At 37.3% G+C, this 20,314-nt stretch overlaps 2 protein-coding genes across 7 annotated transcripts in view; one reads left to right on the top strand and one right to left on the bottom strand.

Moving 5' to 3' along the window:
* EIF3E (eukaryotic translation initiation factor 3 subunit E) overlaps positions 1-11,848 on the bottom strand; it is a 231,524-nt gene extending 219,676 nt beyond the window's left edge. Inside the window, exons 1-3 of one of the 4 annotated variants that reach the window (XM_081070771.1) lie at positions 11,751-11,830; positions 11,333-11,669; positions 9,836-9,936 (exon numbers count right to left, since the gene is read on the bottom strand). The gene's annotated coding sequence lies outside the window, so the exon portion shown is untranslated. Of the gene's footprint in view, positions 1-9,835; positions 9,937-11,332; positions 11,670-11,750 lie in introns of all 4 variants that reach the window. The other 3 variants (XM_081070770.1, XM_081070769.1, XM_081070772.1) reach the window with 3 other exon arrangements.
* A 135-nt stretch (positions 11,849-11,983) lies between these two features.
* Positions 11,984-20,314, top strand: part of EMC2 (ER membrane protein complex subunit 2) — a 46,849-nt gene continuing 38,518 nt past the window's right edge. The window contains exons 1-3 of one of the 3 annotated variants that reach the window (XM_081070864.1): positions 11,984-12,050; positions 18,887-19,000; positions 19,510-19,574. In XM_081070864.1, the coding sequence (XP_080926990.1) occupies positions 12,011-12,050; positions 18,887-19,000; positions 19,510-19,574 (219 nt within the window). In that variant the 5' untranslated portion in view covers positions 11,984-12,010. Of the gene's footprint in view, positions 12,171-18,874; positions 19,001-19,509; positions 19,575-20,314 lie in introns of all 3 variants that reach the window. The other 2 variants (XM_081070863.1, XM_081070865.1) reach the window with 2 other exon arrangements.

The raw sequence follows: 20,314 nt of genomic DNA, 5'->3' as shown, positions 1-20,314 counted from the left end.
ATGACACATACACGTGTTGAATAGAGCTTAGCATCTAGTGATAGACACAAATAAGTAATGATAATAATACAGTGGAATAAGTGCTTTCAGGGAGAGGAAAGTCATGGAATACTGGAGCATATGAGCAGGGCCCCCAGCCCACATCTAGGGAAGTCAGGCAAGGATTTCTCTAGGAAAGCAATAAAAAATATGAGTAGGGTACATTGGCCTGGTGAGCAAAGTATCTCCTTTAAGGTATCTAGGCACTTGGAACAGCAAACCAATGGGTTGCTTTGTCATCATGGAATTAGAACAAATGGCTATAATTAGAGCTTGCTGAACTTTGATGAAATAATCATGTCCCAGCCAATACAACAGTTCTTTAGTGAGCAGATATTTTCTTGAGACAGGGTAGTGGGATAACATTTTTGAGGCAAAAAGTGATACTCTCTGTCGTGCAGGGTCTCAGCTCCCACTCCCCGCCCAAGAACGCAGGACACGGTGAGGCCAAAAAGGAACACCCACGGAGCCATAAGTAGGGGAGTCAAACCAATATATTCTCGCTGGCGGCTGGGCTGGAGACACAGGAAGCAGGATCTACATAATCTGCCTAACAGCAGTCCGCGCTTGCCAGCCACCATCTTCTCGCTAGCCCCCATTCCTTTCTTGCTAGCATAGCCACAGCCGTTATATTAGTGGCCAATGGCTTACGGGTTACAGCTGACGGCCAACTAGCCACAGCTGCTGGCATCTGATCACAGTTGATGGCCATTTACTACCCGAGCCAGCACCTTTCTATGTGAGGCCGAGAGCCTGGAAACTGTTTTTTGGGGCTTTGTCCCCACACTCTCTCTCTCAGAGTGAAACTGCCTTACTCTCCTCCAAACCGAATCATTGTCTCAGAGGGAGGAAACTGGGAAGGCAGAAACCTCATCTCTCTGGTTTTGGTTTTCAAAACCCATCCAAGAGGATATATGGTCCTGCACCAGAGATCGGTGAGAGGACTGCTTCTTAACATGCTATGTGCATTCAGGATGCCCCTCCACCACCTCTGAAATCAAGACCCGGGCCAGCACTGCTCTCAGAGTTCCCATCTACCTTCAGCGGTCTCGAATACTAATGTGAATGTGCCGTGAGGGCGACACAGTATCTTTCCTGTTCACTGAAGACTCAATAAATGTTACCTAATTAAAAAAAAAAGAGGATATACACAGGTGCCTCTGGATAAGTCACAAGTACGACAATATGGCAATGCCCAGGGAATAAAGCACTGAGGTTTTGGAGGGATCTTCCCTGAGACTAAGATATTACTCTCACAGGGCTGGGAAATGGAGGCAAGAGGAGTAGAAAAGAAGAGAATCAAGGGCAGTTGATAAACATAGTTTGGTGGCTCCCAGGGAAAGATGCCCTATGTCCAGTCAGAGTCTCACGGAGGTAAGAGCACCCAGGAAAATAAAAGGCTGGAAGGTATGTCTAGAGAGGGAACCTTAAATTCCCATGTGAACCAAAAGTAGTTAGGAGTCACAGGAGGTGCTTGTGGAGAGAAACAAGGTCTAACACTGCTGACTGGAAGACCAGGTGGGCTTCCCAATGCCTGAGACTACATAAGCATGACTGATATATAACTGGTATGGCTGTACTTAATATATTATCAAAGTACTCTGTATTCATTGATAAACAGCCTTTTACTCAGAATCACTCACTCACCCCAAACTAAAGGCTTAATGCCTGGGATAGCAGAGGAGGATCCATCACGCGTAAAATCACTAAAGCCAGTGTCTGTATACTTTCTGATTGGTTGGTGTATCAGTTACCTAGTGTATGACAGTTTACTGGCCAAATCGGCAGTTTAAAGCAGTAATATTTGTTATCTCAGTTTCTGTGGGTAAAGGATTTTGGAGCGGCTTTGCTGGGCTATTTGGCTCATGAGCTCGCAATCAAGACAGCTGGGTCTGCAGTCCTGACTGGTCTTGGGGAACTAATTCTAAAATGTCTCACTCACATGCACATGACACACATGTTAATACTGGCCATTGCAGAAGGCTTCACTTCCTCGTCAGGTGGACCTCTCTGTGAAGCGCTTGAGTGTCCTCATAATATGGCAGCTGAATGAGTGTTCTAAGAGAGAGCAAGGCAGAAGCTGCAATGTCTTTTATGACTTAGCCCAGAAGTCATATTCCATCATTTCTGAAATATCCTGTTGACAATATAAGTGTAGTGCAGGGTCTCTGGTCCCACTCCCTGCATTAGAAAGCAGGATATGGTGAGGCCAAAAAGGGACACCAACAGAGCCATGGATGAAGGGTTCATACAACTAAAGTCTCGCTGGCCGCTGGGTTGGAGATACAGGAAGCAGGCTCCACACCATGCGCAATCTGCCGTCTGCTTCTCTGCCAACCAAACAACCAACAACTCCCCCTAGTGTAGTCACGGCAGTTATATTAGTGGCTAATGGTTAACTGGTGATAGATGATGGCCAACTAGTTACAGCTGATGGCCATCTGCTACACGAGCCAGCACCTTTCCACGTGAGGTCAAGAGCCTGGAAACTGCTCTCTGGGACTGTCCCCACAATAGGTCATCCATATTGAGTGCAAGAGGGACTACACAGGGTGTACTAACCAGGAAGTGAAAACGGTTGGGGACCATCTTAAAGGCTTCTACCACAGTTGGTGACCTTGCCCTATGCGTTGTTAAATATTTTGAGTATCACTTTCACTCACCAGTCAGAGGAGCCTTGAGAAAAGAAGGCAGCAGTATAGGACAAATTCCAACCTTACTGAGATTAAACTTTTGTCTTCCTCCAAGAATGGTACCTCACATAGAAACTGAGTTTTACAAAATTGAAAATTTTGTCCTTGCACACCTGAATTTGTGTAGTGAGATTCACAGCAACTGTGTCTCATGTAAATACTCCCTGAAATTGACTGCCGAAGTTTTCTTTGTTCGCCACTCCTCTCCTGTTGCTGTAACTCTTTCTTTAAAATGTATAATCTTTCAATAACTTTGCTGTTCACGTGAGTCTGTGATGTACTCTGTCTCCTTCCATCAGGTACCAATTTCATTATATCATTCCTCTGGCAGCCCAGAATACGGACCACTTGTCATGCATGTCCTTCCTCAAAGGGCATCTGTGCAGCACGAAAAATGCTAACTAGGGCTGCCTTGACATTTAGAAGGGAAAAGAGCAGTAGGGTGGCAATGAAGGTCTTTTTGGGAGGCAAAGTATTGATAAAATTTGGCCTTGCTTAAATTTATTAAGAAGCAATCATCAATGATAATATGGGATCTACCCAATGAATTATCAAGGGGCATTCTCAGTGTATTGTCTTTGGAAGTTTCTAGTACTTCATGGAGATCTTGAGTTCTAGAATTTTAGAAATGCTATTTGGAAAGCCATTTTTCAGAGTTCTACTGTTATTCTTGGTAAAATGTTAACATTTACAATTATTTGGATATATTTAGAATCTGAGGGAAAAGATAACTATGAAGTTCTAGGTAATTTATCAGTAGCAGTAGCATTAATTCCCAACCCAAGAAAATAAATAATTACTGACTTGTGTCTCATAAAAAAACAAGCAAATTGTCAAGCCTCTGTGGGCTATATATATTCTACTGTGTCTTTTCAACACAAGGCAACAATGGCTGAGCTATTAATCATATACCAGAAAAAGACACTCTGGAGTTGAAATGTAATTTCCATGTGAAATAACTTCTGAATCTAGCTAGTACTACAGAACACACACTTCTACCTCTCATCAAAACTGAAAGATTATACTCAGCATGAAAGAATAATAATGGCTACTGTGGCAGCTACAGAGGTGCAGTTAGAATCACCCTTCAAGATTCACTTCCTATTCAGCAGCAAGGAGTGCAGGGAGCTGACAGCCTCTAGCTATTAGAGCCTTCAAGATTCATCTCAGCTTGAAAGCTGAGGCCACGCCCTTGTTGGCAGCCAGTAGCCAACGACTGAACATGTAGGGGTCCTAGGACCTGGCCATTTCAGCCCAGTGTAGGCTTCCTCGGATGGGTAACCTTTGCCCTGGAACTTTCCCATTGAGTTGGCTGATACTACATCAGATCTAAATCACGGTGTGAGGCTCTTTCTGTCCAATCCTCGTTCCTACTCTTTTCTTTCACAGGTAATAGATGAGCACTGTGGTCTGAAAGCTTTCCGAATCCTATTCTGCTTCCTCCCCCTTTTATCTCTGACATGGAGTGCCCTCTAATAAACCTCTTGCATTCATAACACTATCACAGCATCTGCTTCCAAAGACCAAAATGATACAGCTACTATTTACTAAGAATCTACTATGTGAAGGAGTATATCATGGTTTGGGGAAATTATTTAACCACTCCCAACTGTTCCTTCATCTGTAAAGTGAAGTTGTAAGAATTAAATGAAATAATCTACAAAGAGCAATTTGTACAGTGTGGTATACAGTAAGTACTTAATAACTGGTATATAACACTGTGTGTTGTCATATGTCAGATTCTGTGTGAGGAATTTCAAGTTTATTACTTCTAATGCTTGTTATAATCAGCAAGCATTATTATGCTCATTTTACATATGAGGAAACTAGGGTTCCATGAAGTTAAAATAACTTGCTCAAATTACTTAATTCACATAGCTATTATATAATGTGCAACCTGGAATTAGAGCCCAGCAAGTTTCGTGGAAGAGCAATGTATGTGTGTATGTTGGCAAAGAATCCATTGCTGTTACCTAGAATGTAAAGAACTCTACCCCCTTTATGACATGGTATGTAAAATTTGAATACAAACCACTTTGAAGATTCTTTCATAACTATTAAGTCTATGCTCTTAATTCCATCACATACATGACATTAGAATCTGGCAATGAGTGCTTAAGACTAAGCATTTGTTTTAAAGCTTAGAAGGGCAATATATAATGCCACTGCCACTCCCTGATGAGTAGTGGACAGTTATTATTGTAGAATGGCTCTCAATTTGGGTTTGTCTGTTTTCTAATGATTAGATTGAGGTTATGTTTAATATTCCATAATCTTGCTATTGCTAGAAAAATTACATCAACTGAAATCATTCCTCCTCTGCTTGTCCCTGCCTCCACCCCACCCACAGGACAAATGTTCAAGTCCATTATTAAAACATGGAAAAGAAATCTGTAATAGAAACATCATGAGCAGAAGCACGTTATTAAAATGCTAAAATTTTGTAGTGAGGTGGCAGTAATTTGAACTGAGTGGCAGTTTTTGCAGCACACCTATATTGTTCCTTACCTCAGTTTTTCAGATAAAGAATGTTAAGTATAATTTTGAAAATTATGTTAATTTTTTTAAAGCATTTGAGATTGTGCTGTTTGCTCAGGAATGAGGTGATGATGGATGGGGTTGATGGAATGGATTTAGAGGGAGGTTGTTTTCTTGCATTCTGCCAGAAAACCAATCTTTTTTTTAAATAAATCCATGGGTTGACTAGATAAGCCATCCCACATGCAAAAAAGCATATGATCTGAAAGATGAGATGGCCACTTCATCCCAATGTGTCTACTGGACTTCAAACCAACTTTGGCCAAGAGTAGTCAGAAAGACTACAGAAAGAAAAAGACCAGTAAATGATCTTGTGGCCTGGTGGCAGATAAGGTGCATCAGAAACTACAGGTCTGAGAGGATAACTTACTCACTTGTGGCTAGAGTGATGCTACCAAACCACCAAAGAGGGACTGTTAACAAAGTATCCTTCGATAGATGATTGGATAAAGAAGTTGTGATATATATACACAATAGAATACTATTCTGCCGTAAGAAAAGATGGAATAGTGCCATTTGTGACAACATGGATGGATCTTGAGATTATTATGCTAAAAGAAATAAGTAGACAGAAAAAAATTGAGAACCATATGATTTCACTGCTATGTGGGATATAAAACTGAAAACAACAAAGGAACAAGACAAACCAATAAAGAAACAAAAACTGATAGACACAGATAATAGTTTAATGGTTACCAGAGGGTAAGGAGGGAGGGGAGTGGTAGATAAAGGTAAATGGGATCAAATATATGGTGATGGAAGAGGAACTTCCACATTGGTGAACACACAACGTGATATATAGATGATGTGTTGCAGAACTGTACACCTGAAACCAATGTAACTTTACTAACCATTGTCACCCCAATAAACTTTAATTAAAAAAATAAAATTACATCTGTAACAGAATAACTTAAATATAACTATAAAATTACTATAAAAATATGTAAGATAATATTCAGTATATTTTGCATGAGTTTACCCATAATGCAATTAGTGAATAAATACTTTTTTCAAGTAAAGAACATTTTAAAAGTATTCAGTTATAGTTGTATTGTAGAAAATGGAGTCTAGATGGGCTCCAGAGACCATCGGGTCACAGTTACAGGATATAGGGACTCCTGGATGTTTGGTACCCAAAAGGGATGTTTACGAAAATATATTTCTGCACAGGACTAATATATATGCACAGATGTATGTGTGTACCAGAAGAGAATAGGCACATCGGGGAAATGAAAGAAATACTGCTAGAAAAAGTAGACTCAAGTATGGTTATAAATCTCAAAAAAGAAACAGCTCTAATTTATTGCCCATGTGGGAGAAATTCTGGGTGTATTCTTTCTGGATGTACTTTCCTCTTCACTGTTACAACTATGGCACAGAGGGGTAATTATCAGTTTGTGGATTCTACTGCGAAAGGACCAAAGTGACCTCATTGGAAATGTTTCCCAGAGACTCTCCTTTGCTTTCTAAAATAATATAATTGGATGTGAAATAAATGGCTAGCACATTTTAAAACATGTATACTGTAAATGACTGCAAACTTGGAAAAATTAGAAATGCGTAAATGCTGTGGTTGTGTCAGCAAAAGGGGCCTAGGCTCTTGTGTTTTTGGGGAACATATTAAGTTATGTAATCTTTTACAAAGGTAATAAAAAACAATTGTCAAAAGGTTCCTAAAACAATTCCATGTTAATCTGGCCTTTGGTAAATAAAACTCTAAGGAAAACTTTCCTCCAAACGTCACAGTGAAAATTTATTGACATGGAATGAAGATGAAATAAGTAGTATTTCCCCTTAAATACAAAAGGATTATGGTTATGATTCACTAACTAGAAACAATAACAAGATTTAGAAGCTATGGTAATTTTTATGAGTTGTAGTGAGACCAATTTACTTTGAAGGATAATTGTCAAAGTAAATAGAGGTTATAAACTGCTTCATACTGTGGGATACTTTAATTCACTATGATTAAGACAGAACAAAGCAGATAGTAGATTCTAAATAAATGATTTGATAAAGATGTTGAATACTGCAAAATCAATTATGTTATCCTTTAAATAATTTCCATTTTAAAACGCCGTTAAGATTTATTAAATTTAAGAGGTTGCTTTAGTTTTTCATAATGTCTGGAGATATAAATTGAATTAAATAAACCCTGACCATAAAAGAGAAGCACTCTAAAGTGCTTTGTGGACCAATCTAGCTTGATAAACAATCAAAGCTTATCCCATCTCAAAGAAAATGTGGGCTTATTCAAAATTATTCCTTTCTGACCCTAGTTCATTCTCATGTACTATCATTCTAATTATTCAAACATGATCTTGCAGGGGAAAAAAATGAAATTCATAAATAGCATTACACAAAAAAAGCACATCATAGAGCACAGTCCTGTGCCTTTTTCATTGTGCTTTTAAAATTACATGAGATAGTGCTTCCAATGATGTCTGACACAGCATACACTAATATTTGGCTGGTTGAATATTTCCTTGATGTTTGTCACAATATTGGGCAGTGTTCAATCAGAGGAACTGGATTATATACTTTTAACATGCATGAATGAAAACTCTTTTCAAAGGAGAGGGTGAGAGGTAAAACTTTGAGAACATCTTATAAAGGCGGATTTGTAGAAAGCATGATTGATGTTTATGTTTTCAAGGGGTATGGTTTTACTTCTAGTAGATTTTTTATTTACAGTTATAATTACATTATAAAATGTTAAAGAATATTTTATTAGGTATATGAAATGCTATAATATATAAACAATCACTTTCCCCACTTCAAAGAATACTATTGGTGACAAAATTTCCCTTAAATATATTTTCCTGTAAATATTTTATCTTTCATTTATGATCTAAACAACTCATCTTCTCCCTATGAATTTCCCATCTTTGTTACTTACTAGTGTCAGCAACTTGAGAAAATTATTTCACATCAGGGACTCAGATTAGAAAACATGTGCAGTGTCCACTTGTGTTTTTCAAAATATGGGTCCCTTTTCCATTAGTGGGTCACAGCTAGTATTTTTATAAAATAAAATGGAATTGACTCAATTTGAATAGAAAATATAGAAAACAAGATACATTATAAGGCTAGCTTGTAATTTTGTTTTGCAGTTTTAAATATATGTATGCAAACTGTGTGTTGATGCAAAATGTATTCCTTAATATGGTTGCAAGCAAAAAACTTTTAAAAAGTGTTCTAAAGAATCGTAAGTGCCTTCTAAGTCTAAATGAAATTATTCTAGATTCCAGCTCAAAAATTCTGTAAATTACTTTTTTAAATCTAGTATCAGATATGGTTTATTGCCTGACAGACAATAGTAGCTAGTTACAATGGCATTTAGCTAAAGAGACTAGAAAATATTTACTCCCTCAATTAGCTATAACTGTTAAATATCGATTGTAAGTTTTTAAAAGACACCTTCTTCAGCTTTCACTCCTTCAAAAAAATTCAACAAAATGTTGGGAATCAACAATTTAGTACAAAAATTAATTCGTATGTGTATGCCACAAATATATACTCATATGTCATGTACTGTGGTAAGGAGCTGGGAGATATAAAACAAATGGGCATGTTCCTCACACTCATTAAGTTCATAATTTTTAGGAAATCATCAGCTATAAAATAAAAACGTCCTATCCATAACCAAACAGTAGATTTACACATGTACTACTATAAAATATTATCCTAATAATCACTAATATGAGCTGTCATTTTTTGAGTATCTAATTCATTCATTCATTAAACAAACATTTACTGTGCTCCTGGTGTTTTTATAGGTTGGATGTTCCAAGGTTAAAACTACAAAGTAGGAGGTCTGACAAGTTGGTGAACGTGTTGCAATGATGTTGCTAACCTTTTTTGATATCAGAAGGATTATTCATTATGAATTTGTACTAACTGGACAAACAATTAACCAAGTTTACTATTTGGAAGTGCTGAAAAGGCTGCGTGAAATAGACGACGTGAACTTTTCACCAACAATTCATGGCTCTTGCATCACAACAATGCACCAGCTCACACAGCATTGTCTGTGAGGGAGTTTTTAGCCAGTAAACAAATAACTGTATTGGAACACCCTCCCTACTCACCTGATCTGGCCCCCTGTGACTTCTTTCTTTACTTTAAGATAAAGTAAATATTGATAGAAAGACATTTTGATGCCATTCAGGACATCAAAGGTAATACGAGGACAACTCTGATGGCCATTCCAGAAAAAGAATTCCAAAATTGCTCTGAAGGATGGACTAGGCGCTGGTGTCAGTGCATAGCTTCCCAAGGGGAGTACTTCGAAGGTGACCATAGTGATATTCAGCAAAGAGGTATACAGTACTTTTTCTAGAATGAGTTCGTGAACTTAATTGTCCGACATCATACATACTCTCAAGGAGTTTAAATAAAATGGAAAATACAGAAAGTGAACAAAAATATATCATATAGTGATAAGTGTCATAATAATGTAACGGGCATTAACGAAGGCTTTTTATTAGATAGTCAAAGTAGGCTTCTCTATGACTAGATACATTTAAATCTGAGATATGAATCACAAAAAGATAGCCACTTACCTGGAGAGGAGCATTCCAGGAAAAGGGAAAAACTGGGCAAATGTCAGACCCATGGCGGACAGGAGTTTGGCATGTTTGAAGTAGGTGAGAATGGCGGAAGTCTAGTGATGAGAGACAGAATGGTAGATAAAGAGATGTAAGAGGGACCCAGACAAAGTGAAACCCTGTAAACCATGGTAAAGTATTTAGAATACATTTTTATCGCCAGGATCAGCCATTGGAGAGCTGTAGGCAAAGGACATTTTTGTGATTTTTTTTTTTTTTAAAGACCAGTAGGGCTGCTGTGTAGAAAATAGATTTTACACAGCAAGAACAAAACTAAAGAGGTTAGGAGGCTATTACAGTTATTCCGGTAAGAGGTAGTTGTGGCTTAGATTAAGGTAGTAGCAATGGAGATGAAAGAAAATAGATTTGGGGGAATGTTTTGGAAGTACAATGCAGAATTTCCTGACAAGACTGGATATAGGGCAGTTAGCAAAGAAGAGAATCAAGGATACTTCCTAGAATCTTAGTGTGTGCAAATAGGCAGATGGTTTCATTAACTGTGATGAGGAAGAGCAAGTTGGGGGCCTTGGTGGCAGGAATCCAGAGTTCTGTTTGCGATATGTTAACTTTGAGAGGCATATTAGCCATTTAAGTGAATATGTCAAGAAAGCAGAACGGGGTTTCAGGGCAGAAACAGGACTGCTGGTTGTAAATAACTATTTACAGCCACAGAACTGGTACCTCTATAATAGTGTCATGCAATAATTTGTTTAATCTTGGTAACAATTCCAGGTAAATATTTTCTTTGTATGTAGCTATAATTAGCTTTTCCTTATACATTAGCAACTCTGATGCTCAGAGATACCATGCAGAAAGTCAACCAGTTACTAATGGTGGAGCCTGGATTCTATCTGATTGAGTTTTCCGTCTTACCATTATATCAGGTTGTTTTGTTGAAGCATTCAAATATGTGAATTGCTGAGTGAAGGATTTTTAGTTTTTTAAATGAGGGTTTTGTTTTTTTTAAGGTCTTTTTAGTCTGGAGAGAATGACGCTCATTCATAATCTGAGTTTATAAATTCACAGGTGCCATTGATAGTTCCTTTTTTTTTTTTAACTCTATTCCCTTGGCTTGTGGGATATGACTCTTTTTCTTCTTTCTCATATCTTGATTGCCTCTTTTCACGGAGCCTTAACTATGGCTGTTATGCAGGAATTTTTAGCCATCTTTCCTCACTTTACCTATTCCCCCTTTACAATTTCATGTTCTCATTGCTCCAAATACTATATATGTGCTTATGACCCTCAACTTTTTTTTTTGCTGTTGTTTGTTTGCACGTCAGACATTTCTCCCTAGTTCTAGTAGACGAGGTCCAAAGGTTCCAGAAATCAGTCTGATGAGCAAGGCTGGGGAGGGAGGCTCCCCCGTGAGGTTAAGAGGAATGAAGTGTAGGGGCTGGATGGTCTCTTTCGTACATTTATTCAATAAGTCATTTATTTATAAGCACTTACATATTGGCTGCTCTTACGGAGTTTCAAATCTAGAGTGGAGGGAAACTGGTCCACGAGTATATTAAGGCTGTGGGTTGGCAATGAAGACATTCATGTGACATACAAAATCCCTCGGCCACTGGAACACAATTTGCAAAGGCTGAATCCCACTTAGTCTCCCAAAGAGATTTAATGAAAATTTTGACGTGTATCAGTTTAGTCGAATATTAAAAAGGAAAGGGAAAGCGAATCCCATTAAGGACGGAGAAAAGTGAGGGACAAGCGATTCGGTGGAACGTTGCGCTGCAGCAGGCCAGGAGAACGAGGAACTAATCAGCGATTGCGAAGAGAAGTACACCTACGTAGAGAAAAATGAAAAACCTCAAGTGGCACACATTAAGAACCCAGCATTTGTTAAAGAGCTATGGGAAACACACACCTCACCCCAAGCAAGTTCCGCCGCGGGTCCGGCCATCAGCGCTTCCTCTGCATCCCCACGCGTTGCGCGCCGCCCAGCTCGCCCCTCCCCCTTCCGGAATAGCCCCGCCTCAGAGCCGCGTACACGTGCGCGGCGAATCCCGCCCCCTCCTCTCTCTCGGCGAATGAGAAACGGTGTCGTAATTCGCCACCGCCCGGTCGCAGGTCATGTGATCGTTGTCTCCCCGCCCTCTCGCCCCGTTGCCTCTGGGTTCTGGGAAGATGGCGAAGGTCTCAGAGCTTTACGATGTCACTTGGGAAGGTAACTGCGGGCGGGTTGAGCGCGGAAAGACCAAACCTCTGGGAAGCGGTTCGGGCGATCTCTTGCTCTAGGAAAACTGGATGCTCGGGTCTGTTTTCGGCACTAGAGCTCCTGAACTGGGTGAGCCGAGGTGGTGGCTAAGGAGGAGGTTGAGGCTGACCTGACCTGTTCCTGGGCCCGACCACCCCCCGGAGTCTGCGGTATTCCGGTCTACCGCTTGTGCTTCTCCGTGGACTGACCGACCTGCCTCCGCGCCAGTCCAGCGGCCCAGGGAAGCTTCCATTATGAGGCGGGAGGGATGTGGCGCTGCTGGGCGACGCGGAGGCGGCGAGATAGGTGTTTGCTGAAGCTTCTTTGCAGCCAAGAACTACATGACCTGTAAGGAAGGCCTTTGTCAGGTGCTGTTTAAGGGTTCCAACGTTGTGCAGAAAAGATGTGTGGAAGACTCACGAACACATAGGATTGTCCTGCGTGACACTTTACATTTCGATGCCTCTTCAGAGCTGGGTTTCTGATGTCTTCGCTTTTCAATTGTCTCCAGCACCACTTCCCCTCTAAACACATCTACACACACACACAACATGACTTCCTTGTTGGCCAGTAATTCTTTTTCCGAAGGGGAAAAGAACTGGTTATCTGGGATATGAGCGCAAGTGTGATGGACTTCTTTCCCTATCCTGGTTTAGTGTAAGGGAGAGTGTGTTCTTTAAATCTGGAAGTAGCCAAACTTCGGACCAATTCTGTAAGAGATTTTCCCTTCTCAAAAACTTGAGCGGGAGACATGCTTGAGAGAAGAGTCTTGAGTGTCTCTAAATCATGAAATTTTTATAATTGAAATTTGTATTCCCAGGATGTAACAGCAGACTTCAATAGCTTATTTTTTCAAGGAATGCCTTCTTCCCATGTTTAAAACAATGGCCTGATAACATGTGGACTGAAAGTTACATCCACTGATGTTGAATAAATCTCTCCCGTATTACAAAGGCGCAAACATGTATGGGAAAAGGAAAAATTCCTTTATACTTGAACTGACGTCAGTGATTTATTATTGGTTTCATGGCCTCTAGCACACTGTGAACCTGTTTCTACCTGTATTGGAAGATTCCATTATATTAAAAGTACTAAGTGCTTAGTGATAGATTTTGGATATATCAAATTAAGTAACACATAGTCCCTACTTTCAGGGTATTCACAGTCTAATGGAGAAGACAGACCTGTAAATACATAGTTTTTAAAAGGCTTGTCAGGATATATTCCCTGAAGCTATATGGTAGATATGTGGCATTATTTTTAATGCTTTTTAACAATGTTTCAAATAGTTCATGCTTTATAGAAAGTGATATTTTAAAGTTTTGTTCAATATAGGTTTTTTTAGATGATAGTATCACATAGAATCTTAAAGAATGAATAGGTGGGTAACTACCAGCAGACAGGGTGCTTTAACTAACTTGGATCTTATTCTCTGGGCATTCTAAAGAGGAGTGATGTAATTAGACTTAGAAAAATAAATAAAAACTACTTGACAAGTTTGTTGAGGACCGAAAGAGAAAACATGTAAAAAGTGCTTTTAACTAAATATTATATAAAAAGATGATCTGTTCCTGCTCGTGTCTCTTGCTTTAGCTTAAGCGATTCTCCTCAGTCTATGATCGGGCAATGCTGGCTTTTGTTGAATTCCCTAAATGTGTCATACTCCTCTTGTATTAACTCTGGACACATACTGTTCCTTCCATTAGGAGTGTTCTTTCCTCTTTGCCCCTCTCTTGCTCCCATTATACTTTGTCATTTCTCAGAATCCCCCTCAAAGGTCACATGTTTCAGAGAGCTTTCCTTGACTACCCTACCCCCAAACCCTTTCCCATCCCTCCACCAAAATTTGAAAAAAAGAAAAAATGAAAATAAAAACACCAACAAATCCTACGTTTTTTTAAACTAACTGTATGTTTTCATACTCTTGAAGCACATACCCAACTATGTTAAATTTTAAAATTTTGTGTCACTAGAATGAAGGGAGGGACCAGACATCTTGTTCTAGTGCCTGCCATAGGAGAGGAACTTGGTACTTATTTGTTGACTAAATGAGTTGTAAATGGGATTAATAATAAACATTAACAAATTGTTACAAAAAAGACTGAATCATTTTTCTAGTGTTGGAATAATTTCTTTAGTATTTTAAATAGACTTACTTAATTACTAGGACATAGTTTGCTCATTTGTAAAATGAGGGTTTAGACCTTTCCAGAATTAAAATTCTGTTTTAGGGGATTTTTAAGAAAACAGTAGTCTATATTTTTTCTTTCAGAGACTTATGGTAGCAGATGTTTATTGTAAGAGGGTAATGGGAGAACTAGAGGGATAGTTTTTTGTTTATATTTTTTTAGGAGGGGATGTCAGTTGGACCTTTATCCTTGAGAAATCCATTAAATAGCATCATGAATTAAAGTCATAGAAATGGTTAGTTCAAAGAGTACTGTAATTCTTGTGATAGGAAAAGTGATCATGTGTCTATAAAAGACTTATATCATACGTCTGACATCCTACTCTCTTGGGTTCTATGAAGAAAGTGGAGTATATGGTTTATTTATTGAGCCAGTTGAAAGTTATTGAGGTTTCTTATTAATATATAGAGGAGTTATTACTTAGGGGTTTGGAGGTTTCTTATTAATATATAGAGGAGTTATTACTTAGGGGTTTGGAGGTGCAAAAGGTTATAAAGAGGGTATAGTCAAGTTTCTTGAGAATGGAGTATTTAGGCAGGATATGGATAGAATGCCTAGCACAATGGCTGGTGTACCATAGGCACTAAATAAATATTTGCTGAAAAAGATACATGTTTATGTACACACTCAGTTTTGCATGTAATTTAGGGAATTCACAGATCTCTTTTTTTTAATTTATTGGGGTGACATTTGTTAGTAAAATTACATAGATTTCAGGTGTACAATTCTGTATTACATCATCTATAAATCCCATTGTCACAGACCTCTTAACACTTATTCCTGTAAGGAGCCTGTTGATCTCAGGTTTAATAAGCATCGATAATAAATTAAGAAGAAGGCTAAGGAAAGAAACATTGGGGCACCAAAAATTAAGGAGCAAATGGATGTGGAGAACTCAACTCAGCAAAAGAAAGGTCTGGAAAGTAAGAGAGGGAACTTTAATGTTATTAAGAAACTAATGAAATAATTCTTTATAGGAGTGCTCTATAATGACATATGTAGTATAGATGTATAAAGCACATACATACGTTAGACCTGGTATTAGGTCACCCTAGAAACCTTACTGCGGTGATTAGGGCATTGAAAGCAAATTGTGGTTGTTTGAAGGATTGAATAAAAAGAGAGGATGAAAACTAACATTCTTCATTTTTAATAAATATTTTTTCAACAAATACTAGAATTTCTAGAGTATTTTTTTGTATACTACTGAGATTAGCTTCAGGATGGTTGCTGGTCACCAAAAAGACCAAGTCATGATTAAGGGTTTGAACTTTCAGTCCTACCCCTTGTCTTTCTGGGAGGAGAGAGGACCTGGAGATTGAGTTAATCACCAAATGATTTATCAATCAGTCTACAGAATGAAACCATAAAACCCCCTAAACTATGGGGGTTGCAGAGCTTCCAGGTTGGTGAACACATCAAGGTGCTGGAAGGGTGGCTTGCCCTGAGAGGGCGTGGAAGGGCCTCTGCTCCCTCCTTCCATCGGGCTGTTGCTGAATTGTATCCTTCATAATAAACTAGTTATAGTAAGTAAAGCACTTAACTGAGTTCTGTGAGTTGTTTTAGCTGGTATGGAACCTGAGGAGGGGGTTGTGAGAACATTCGAATTCATAACCTGTTTGGTCAGAAGTAGAGATGGTCCTGACTTGTGAGTGGTGTCTGAAGTCGGGGGACTGAGCCATTAACCTGTGAGTTCTGATGCTAACTAACTCCCTGTAGTTGGTGCCAAGATTGAATTGAATTATTGGACACCAAGTTGATTTCACAGTTGGAGAATTGGTTGGCATGGGGAAGACTTCCCCACAGAACAGTTGGTTATCAGAAGTGTTCTGTGAGTAGAAACGGACTTAACTGTATGAAAATATGGGTTAAGTAAATACAATAGGGTGACAGTAAATCCAACAGCTTTACAGATAGACAGTATGCTGCTATATTGTTTTGATCCTACTTTCCTAACTTCATTTTTAAAAGAATATTTTTAGTCAGATATTCTTCACTGGATTTAAATACAGTAGCACTGTTTTTTTTTCTAATTTCTGTTTGCTAAGTGAATAGATTTTGTTGGTTTTTTTCCAACATTAGTTTTATATCAGTGATTAAATGAGTGACACTGTTGCTGTTACATTCCTTTAGTAGTTAAAACTTTATGCAGGCTATGAAATTTGCTGAGTTAATGGGATAAAGCTTGGAGATGTATGGTTGTGTGTGTGTGTGTGTGTGTGTGTGTGTGTGTGTGTGTGTGTGTGTGTGTTTTAGCTGTTCTTGTCTGAAAAGCATTTGTGTTCACTAATTCTTTTGCAGTCTAACTTTATTTCTTGGGATCTTCATGTCAAGAACCATGTGTTTTTAACCAGGCACAGGAAATATATCTCCATGGTGGTTTTGGTTGATTTTCAGATTACAAAATATTATACAGTAACAGTTTTAAGAGAGATTTGAGATCATTTCCAGCAAACATAAGCTCTGTATTTTAAAACTGTTTAGTTAATAAATTTGTGTGTCAGAATTTCAAGGAAATTATACTGCTACTCAACTTAAATGCTTTTTGAACCTCCCAATACTTTATTTGGTAAAAGACAAACGGTTTTCTTCCATCTATATTTTAAAGGACTTTGCTTTTCTCTCTCTCTCTTTCTCCCTCCCTCTCTCTCTTCCTCTCTCTTCCTCTACCCCTACTCCCTCTCTTTCTCCTCCTTTTCCCCTCCCCTTCGTTTCCCTTCCCTCTTTCATTCTAAGTATCTTTTTATTATAAAATAAAATGGAAAGAAAATTACACATTTATTACAACTGAATTATTTATTACAGAATGAAAACCCTCCATACTACCACCCAGGTCTAGAAATAGAACTTTACCATCCCTGCTAGAAGTTCCTCCCATGTACCCCATCTCAACCACAACTCCCCTCTTCACTCATCAGTAACCATTATCCTGACTTTTCTAGTAAATACCTCCTTGCATTTTAAAATAATTTTATTCTCCAAATGCATATATATCCTTAGACACTATACTTTAGTGTCAATATACTTTAGTTTTGCCAATTTTTTATAAAGTTTGATGTATTTTAAAAGTCTCTTGATCTTTAGGTTCTCATTCTCTTGTTTTTCCTTACAATTTATCTGTTAAAGAACTTGGACCATTTTCTAACATGTAGATTTGATCCTGCTGCTTTCCTTTTGCTTAATATTTAGTTGTTCTTCTGCACCTACAGAAATAAACTTCCACTTCTTCAGTATGAAATGTAAGACCTTTTAGTAACTTAATCTTACTTCCTACCCTCTCATCTTCTGATCTGTTTCTTTAATTCAAACTACCAGGAGTTCCTTCTGTATGGAATAACCTACTTTTTTGTTTGCTTGCTGAATTCCTCTTCAACCTCTTAGATTCAGTTCAATATTACTTCCTGTTCAGAATGAGAGTCAAGCTGATTTCTAGGTTACAGTAGAAGAAATTCACAGTATGTAATTTCTAAGACCATTTTTATAATAATTTTCTAAGACCATTTTTATAAATTCAGTTAGTCTATTTTCATCTTATGATTTTTGTTTTCTTTTGTAGACTTCGTACTGTAGGATAATGCATGTAAAAGTAGTGAAAATCCCATGTACTTCTCTTATATTTGTTCTCTAGGTGACTAGTGTATTGTTTATATAACTTATCTGTTAAACAAGTAATTCACCTTTTTAAATCTGTTCAACATCTATAGAAGGAAGAAGGTGGTACTTCAGATGAGTATGTAAAATTATCCGAGTTAAGAGTAAGAAAGCATGTATGTGATTGGTGAATTGGACAGTTAATTCTTCCATAACTGTATAAAAAAAGGGATCTTTTGTTTACTGGATAAAGTACTCATTTTTTTTTCCCCAGTTATTATTTCTGTTATCAAAATGCTGTTCTTGGAAACAAACGTTTCTATTATATTAACAATATTCAAAATTCTCTTCACTTTTGTGGTTTGCTAGTGCTTTTGACTTTATATTTCATTTTATTCCTCATTGTGAATATAATCAAAAGAATCCTTTCTTCTATTTTTTTTGCTGTTTAGTTCCTTGCATAATTGTGTATCTTTACATATTATTTTACATATTACATTTACATATTACTGTTTTAGTAATGTTATTAAGAAAGTTTTGTGATGGATATCCTTTCAGTGCTTATAGCTTAATATGACACCCTGATTAAGACAGTTTTGTATTCTATAGTCAGTGGGTGAACTTCAGAAGCGCTTTGAACTTTTTGAGATTTCTGTGTATAATGTTATGTATTTTTCTTTGAAAATAATCCCCAGCTTTTATCAAATTCTGAACGTTATCAAAAAGGTTAAGATCCATGACTGTTTAAAGGGATAGATGGTCTTTGTAGCAGACCCATGCCATTCATTACGTTTAAAGATAGTTGTAATACTGGTTATAATACATTTTCAGTCTTCCAAAGGATCGGTTGCTCTTGTTAAGTTTGCTCTATGAACTGCTCTATGAACTTTGATATACACAGACTTATATATTAGTGTGAATTTATTTTCTTTACCAAAATAGTTGATTTCATCTTGTCAATTTTTTGACAGTGATTAAATATATATATATATATATATATATATGCATAATAAGTTTACTTTTCAGAAATGCGAGATAAAATGAGAAAGTGGAGAGAAGAAAACTCACGAAACAGTGAGCAAATTGTGGAAGTTGGAGAGGAATTAATTAATGAATATGCTTCTAGACTTGGAGATGATAGTAAGTTCTTTATTATATCTTTGCTCAGCACATGTCCATTTACTGTTCTTAGTTTTTTTTTTAAATGTCATTTATGTTTTTCTGCTGTTTCATCTCAATCTATCAGTGATTTATCACTTTTTAAAAAACTTCTCAGGAAGTCTAATGATACTTTATTTTGAGAAGCATTTATAATTGTTGATAGTGAAGCTATCAGATAGGATTTTTGTTTTAAAGCTCATAGTGTTGCAGTCCTGGTCTGGTCAAAATGTATTTCATAAAGGATCTTTTTGAACAGTAACAGTATTAAATCATTGGAGACTTTTTTACCTGAAAAGGTATTAAAATATTTTACATTGTTGAAAGCACATAAGGATGCTTTTTTTCCCTAATGGCAGATATAATACAATAAATCGATTTTCAGTTATAAGTACTGTTCTCTAAAATATCAGAAACAGAAAGAATTCATTATCTAGTTTCTGTTGGGAGATTTTTAATATTAAATTTACTTTTTTTCTCTCTCTATCTAGTTTGGATCATATATGAACAGGTGATGATTGCGGCCCTAGACTGTGGTCGGGATGACTTGGCATTGGTATGTATTTAAACTAATTATATTTTATTTTACATTTAATATGCTTCATGAATTATATACAAGCATTTAAGACTTAGTCTATAGCTTGTATAAATGCTTCCTGTAACTGGTTTTCAATGCTACTCAAGAGTAGATGGAACTAACTAGGTGCTTGGGAAAACAGTGTGTTCTTAAATTTTTTTAACAATCCTGAGAAGTAGATATATTTGTATCCCAGTTTACTGATGAGATTAAATTAGTTGATGAATGTTATCCGCTTACTAGGTGAATTATGCTGTGTTACAGCATTCACCATAGGAAGCAGATAATTTAAAACAAGTTTATCTTCTGGATGGAATGATTTTTCATAGTATATATTGTAAATGTATTCTTAAATTATTAGAAAAATCCTAACATGTACAGAACATGACTTAAAATAATACTGCTTTTAAATTGAATAGTGACAATACCTGTATTTTGAACACTCATCTGCTAGGCACTATGTGAAATGCTTTACATCATGCTTTATTTAATTTTCACAATTATTTCTTGCTTTGTGTTTGATGTTATCATTATATTTATTTTATAAATCAGGAAGCAGATTCTGTTCCCATAATTCTGAGTTCTTATGTCCTGCTTCATGTTGCTTCCTCATGTGAGCCAAAAAGAATTACACAAAAAAAGAAAGTAGAAATACCAGGAGAATATACGAATGTCTGAAATAGTATTATCCATTTCAGAGTAATTACATTAAGTTGGCA

This window comes from Rhinolophus hipposideros, assembly GCF_964194185.1.
Source record: "Rhinolophus hipposideros genome assembly, chromosome: 13".
Taxonomy (NCBI): Eukaryota; Metazoa; Chordata; class Mammalia; order Chiroptera; family Rhinolophidae; genus Rhinolophus; species Rhinolophus hipposideros.
Note: the sequence above shows the minus strand (reverse complement) of the source record. Positions and strands in the feature narration are given on the sequence as shown.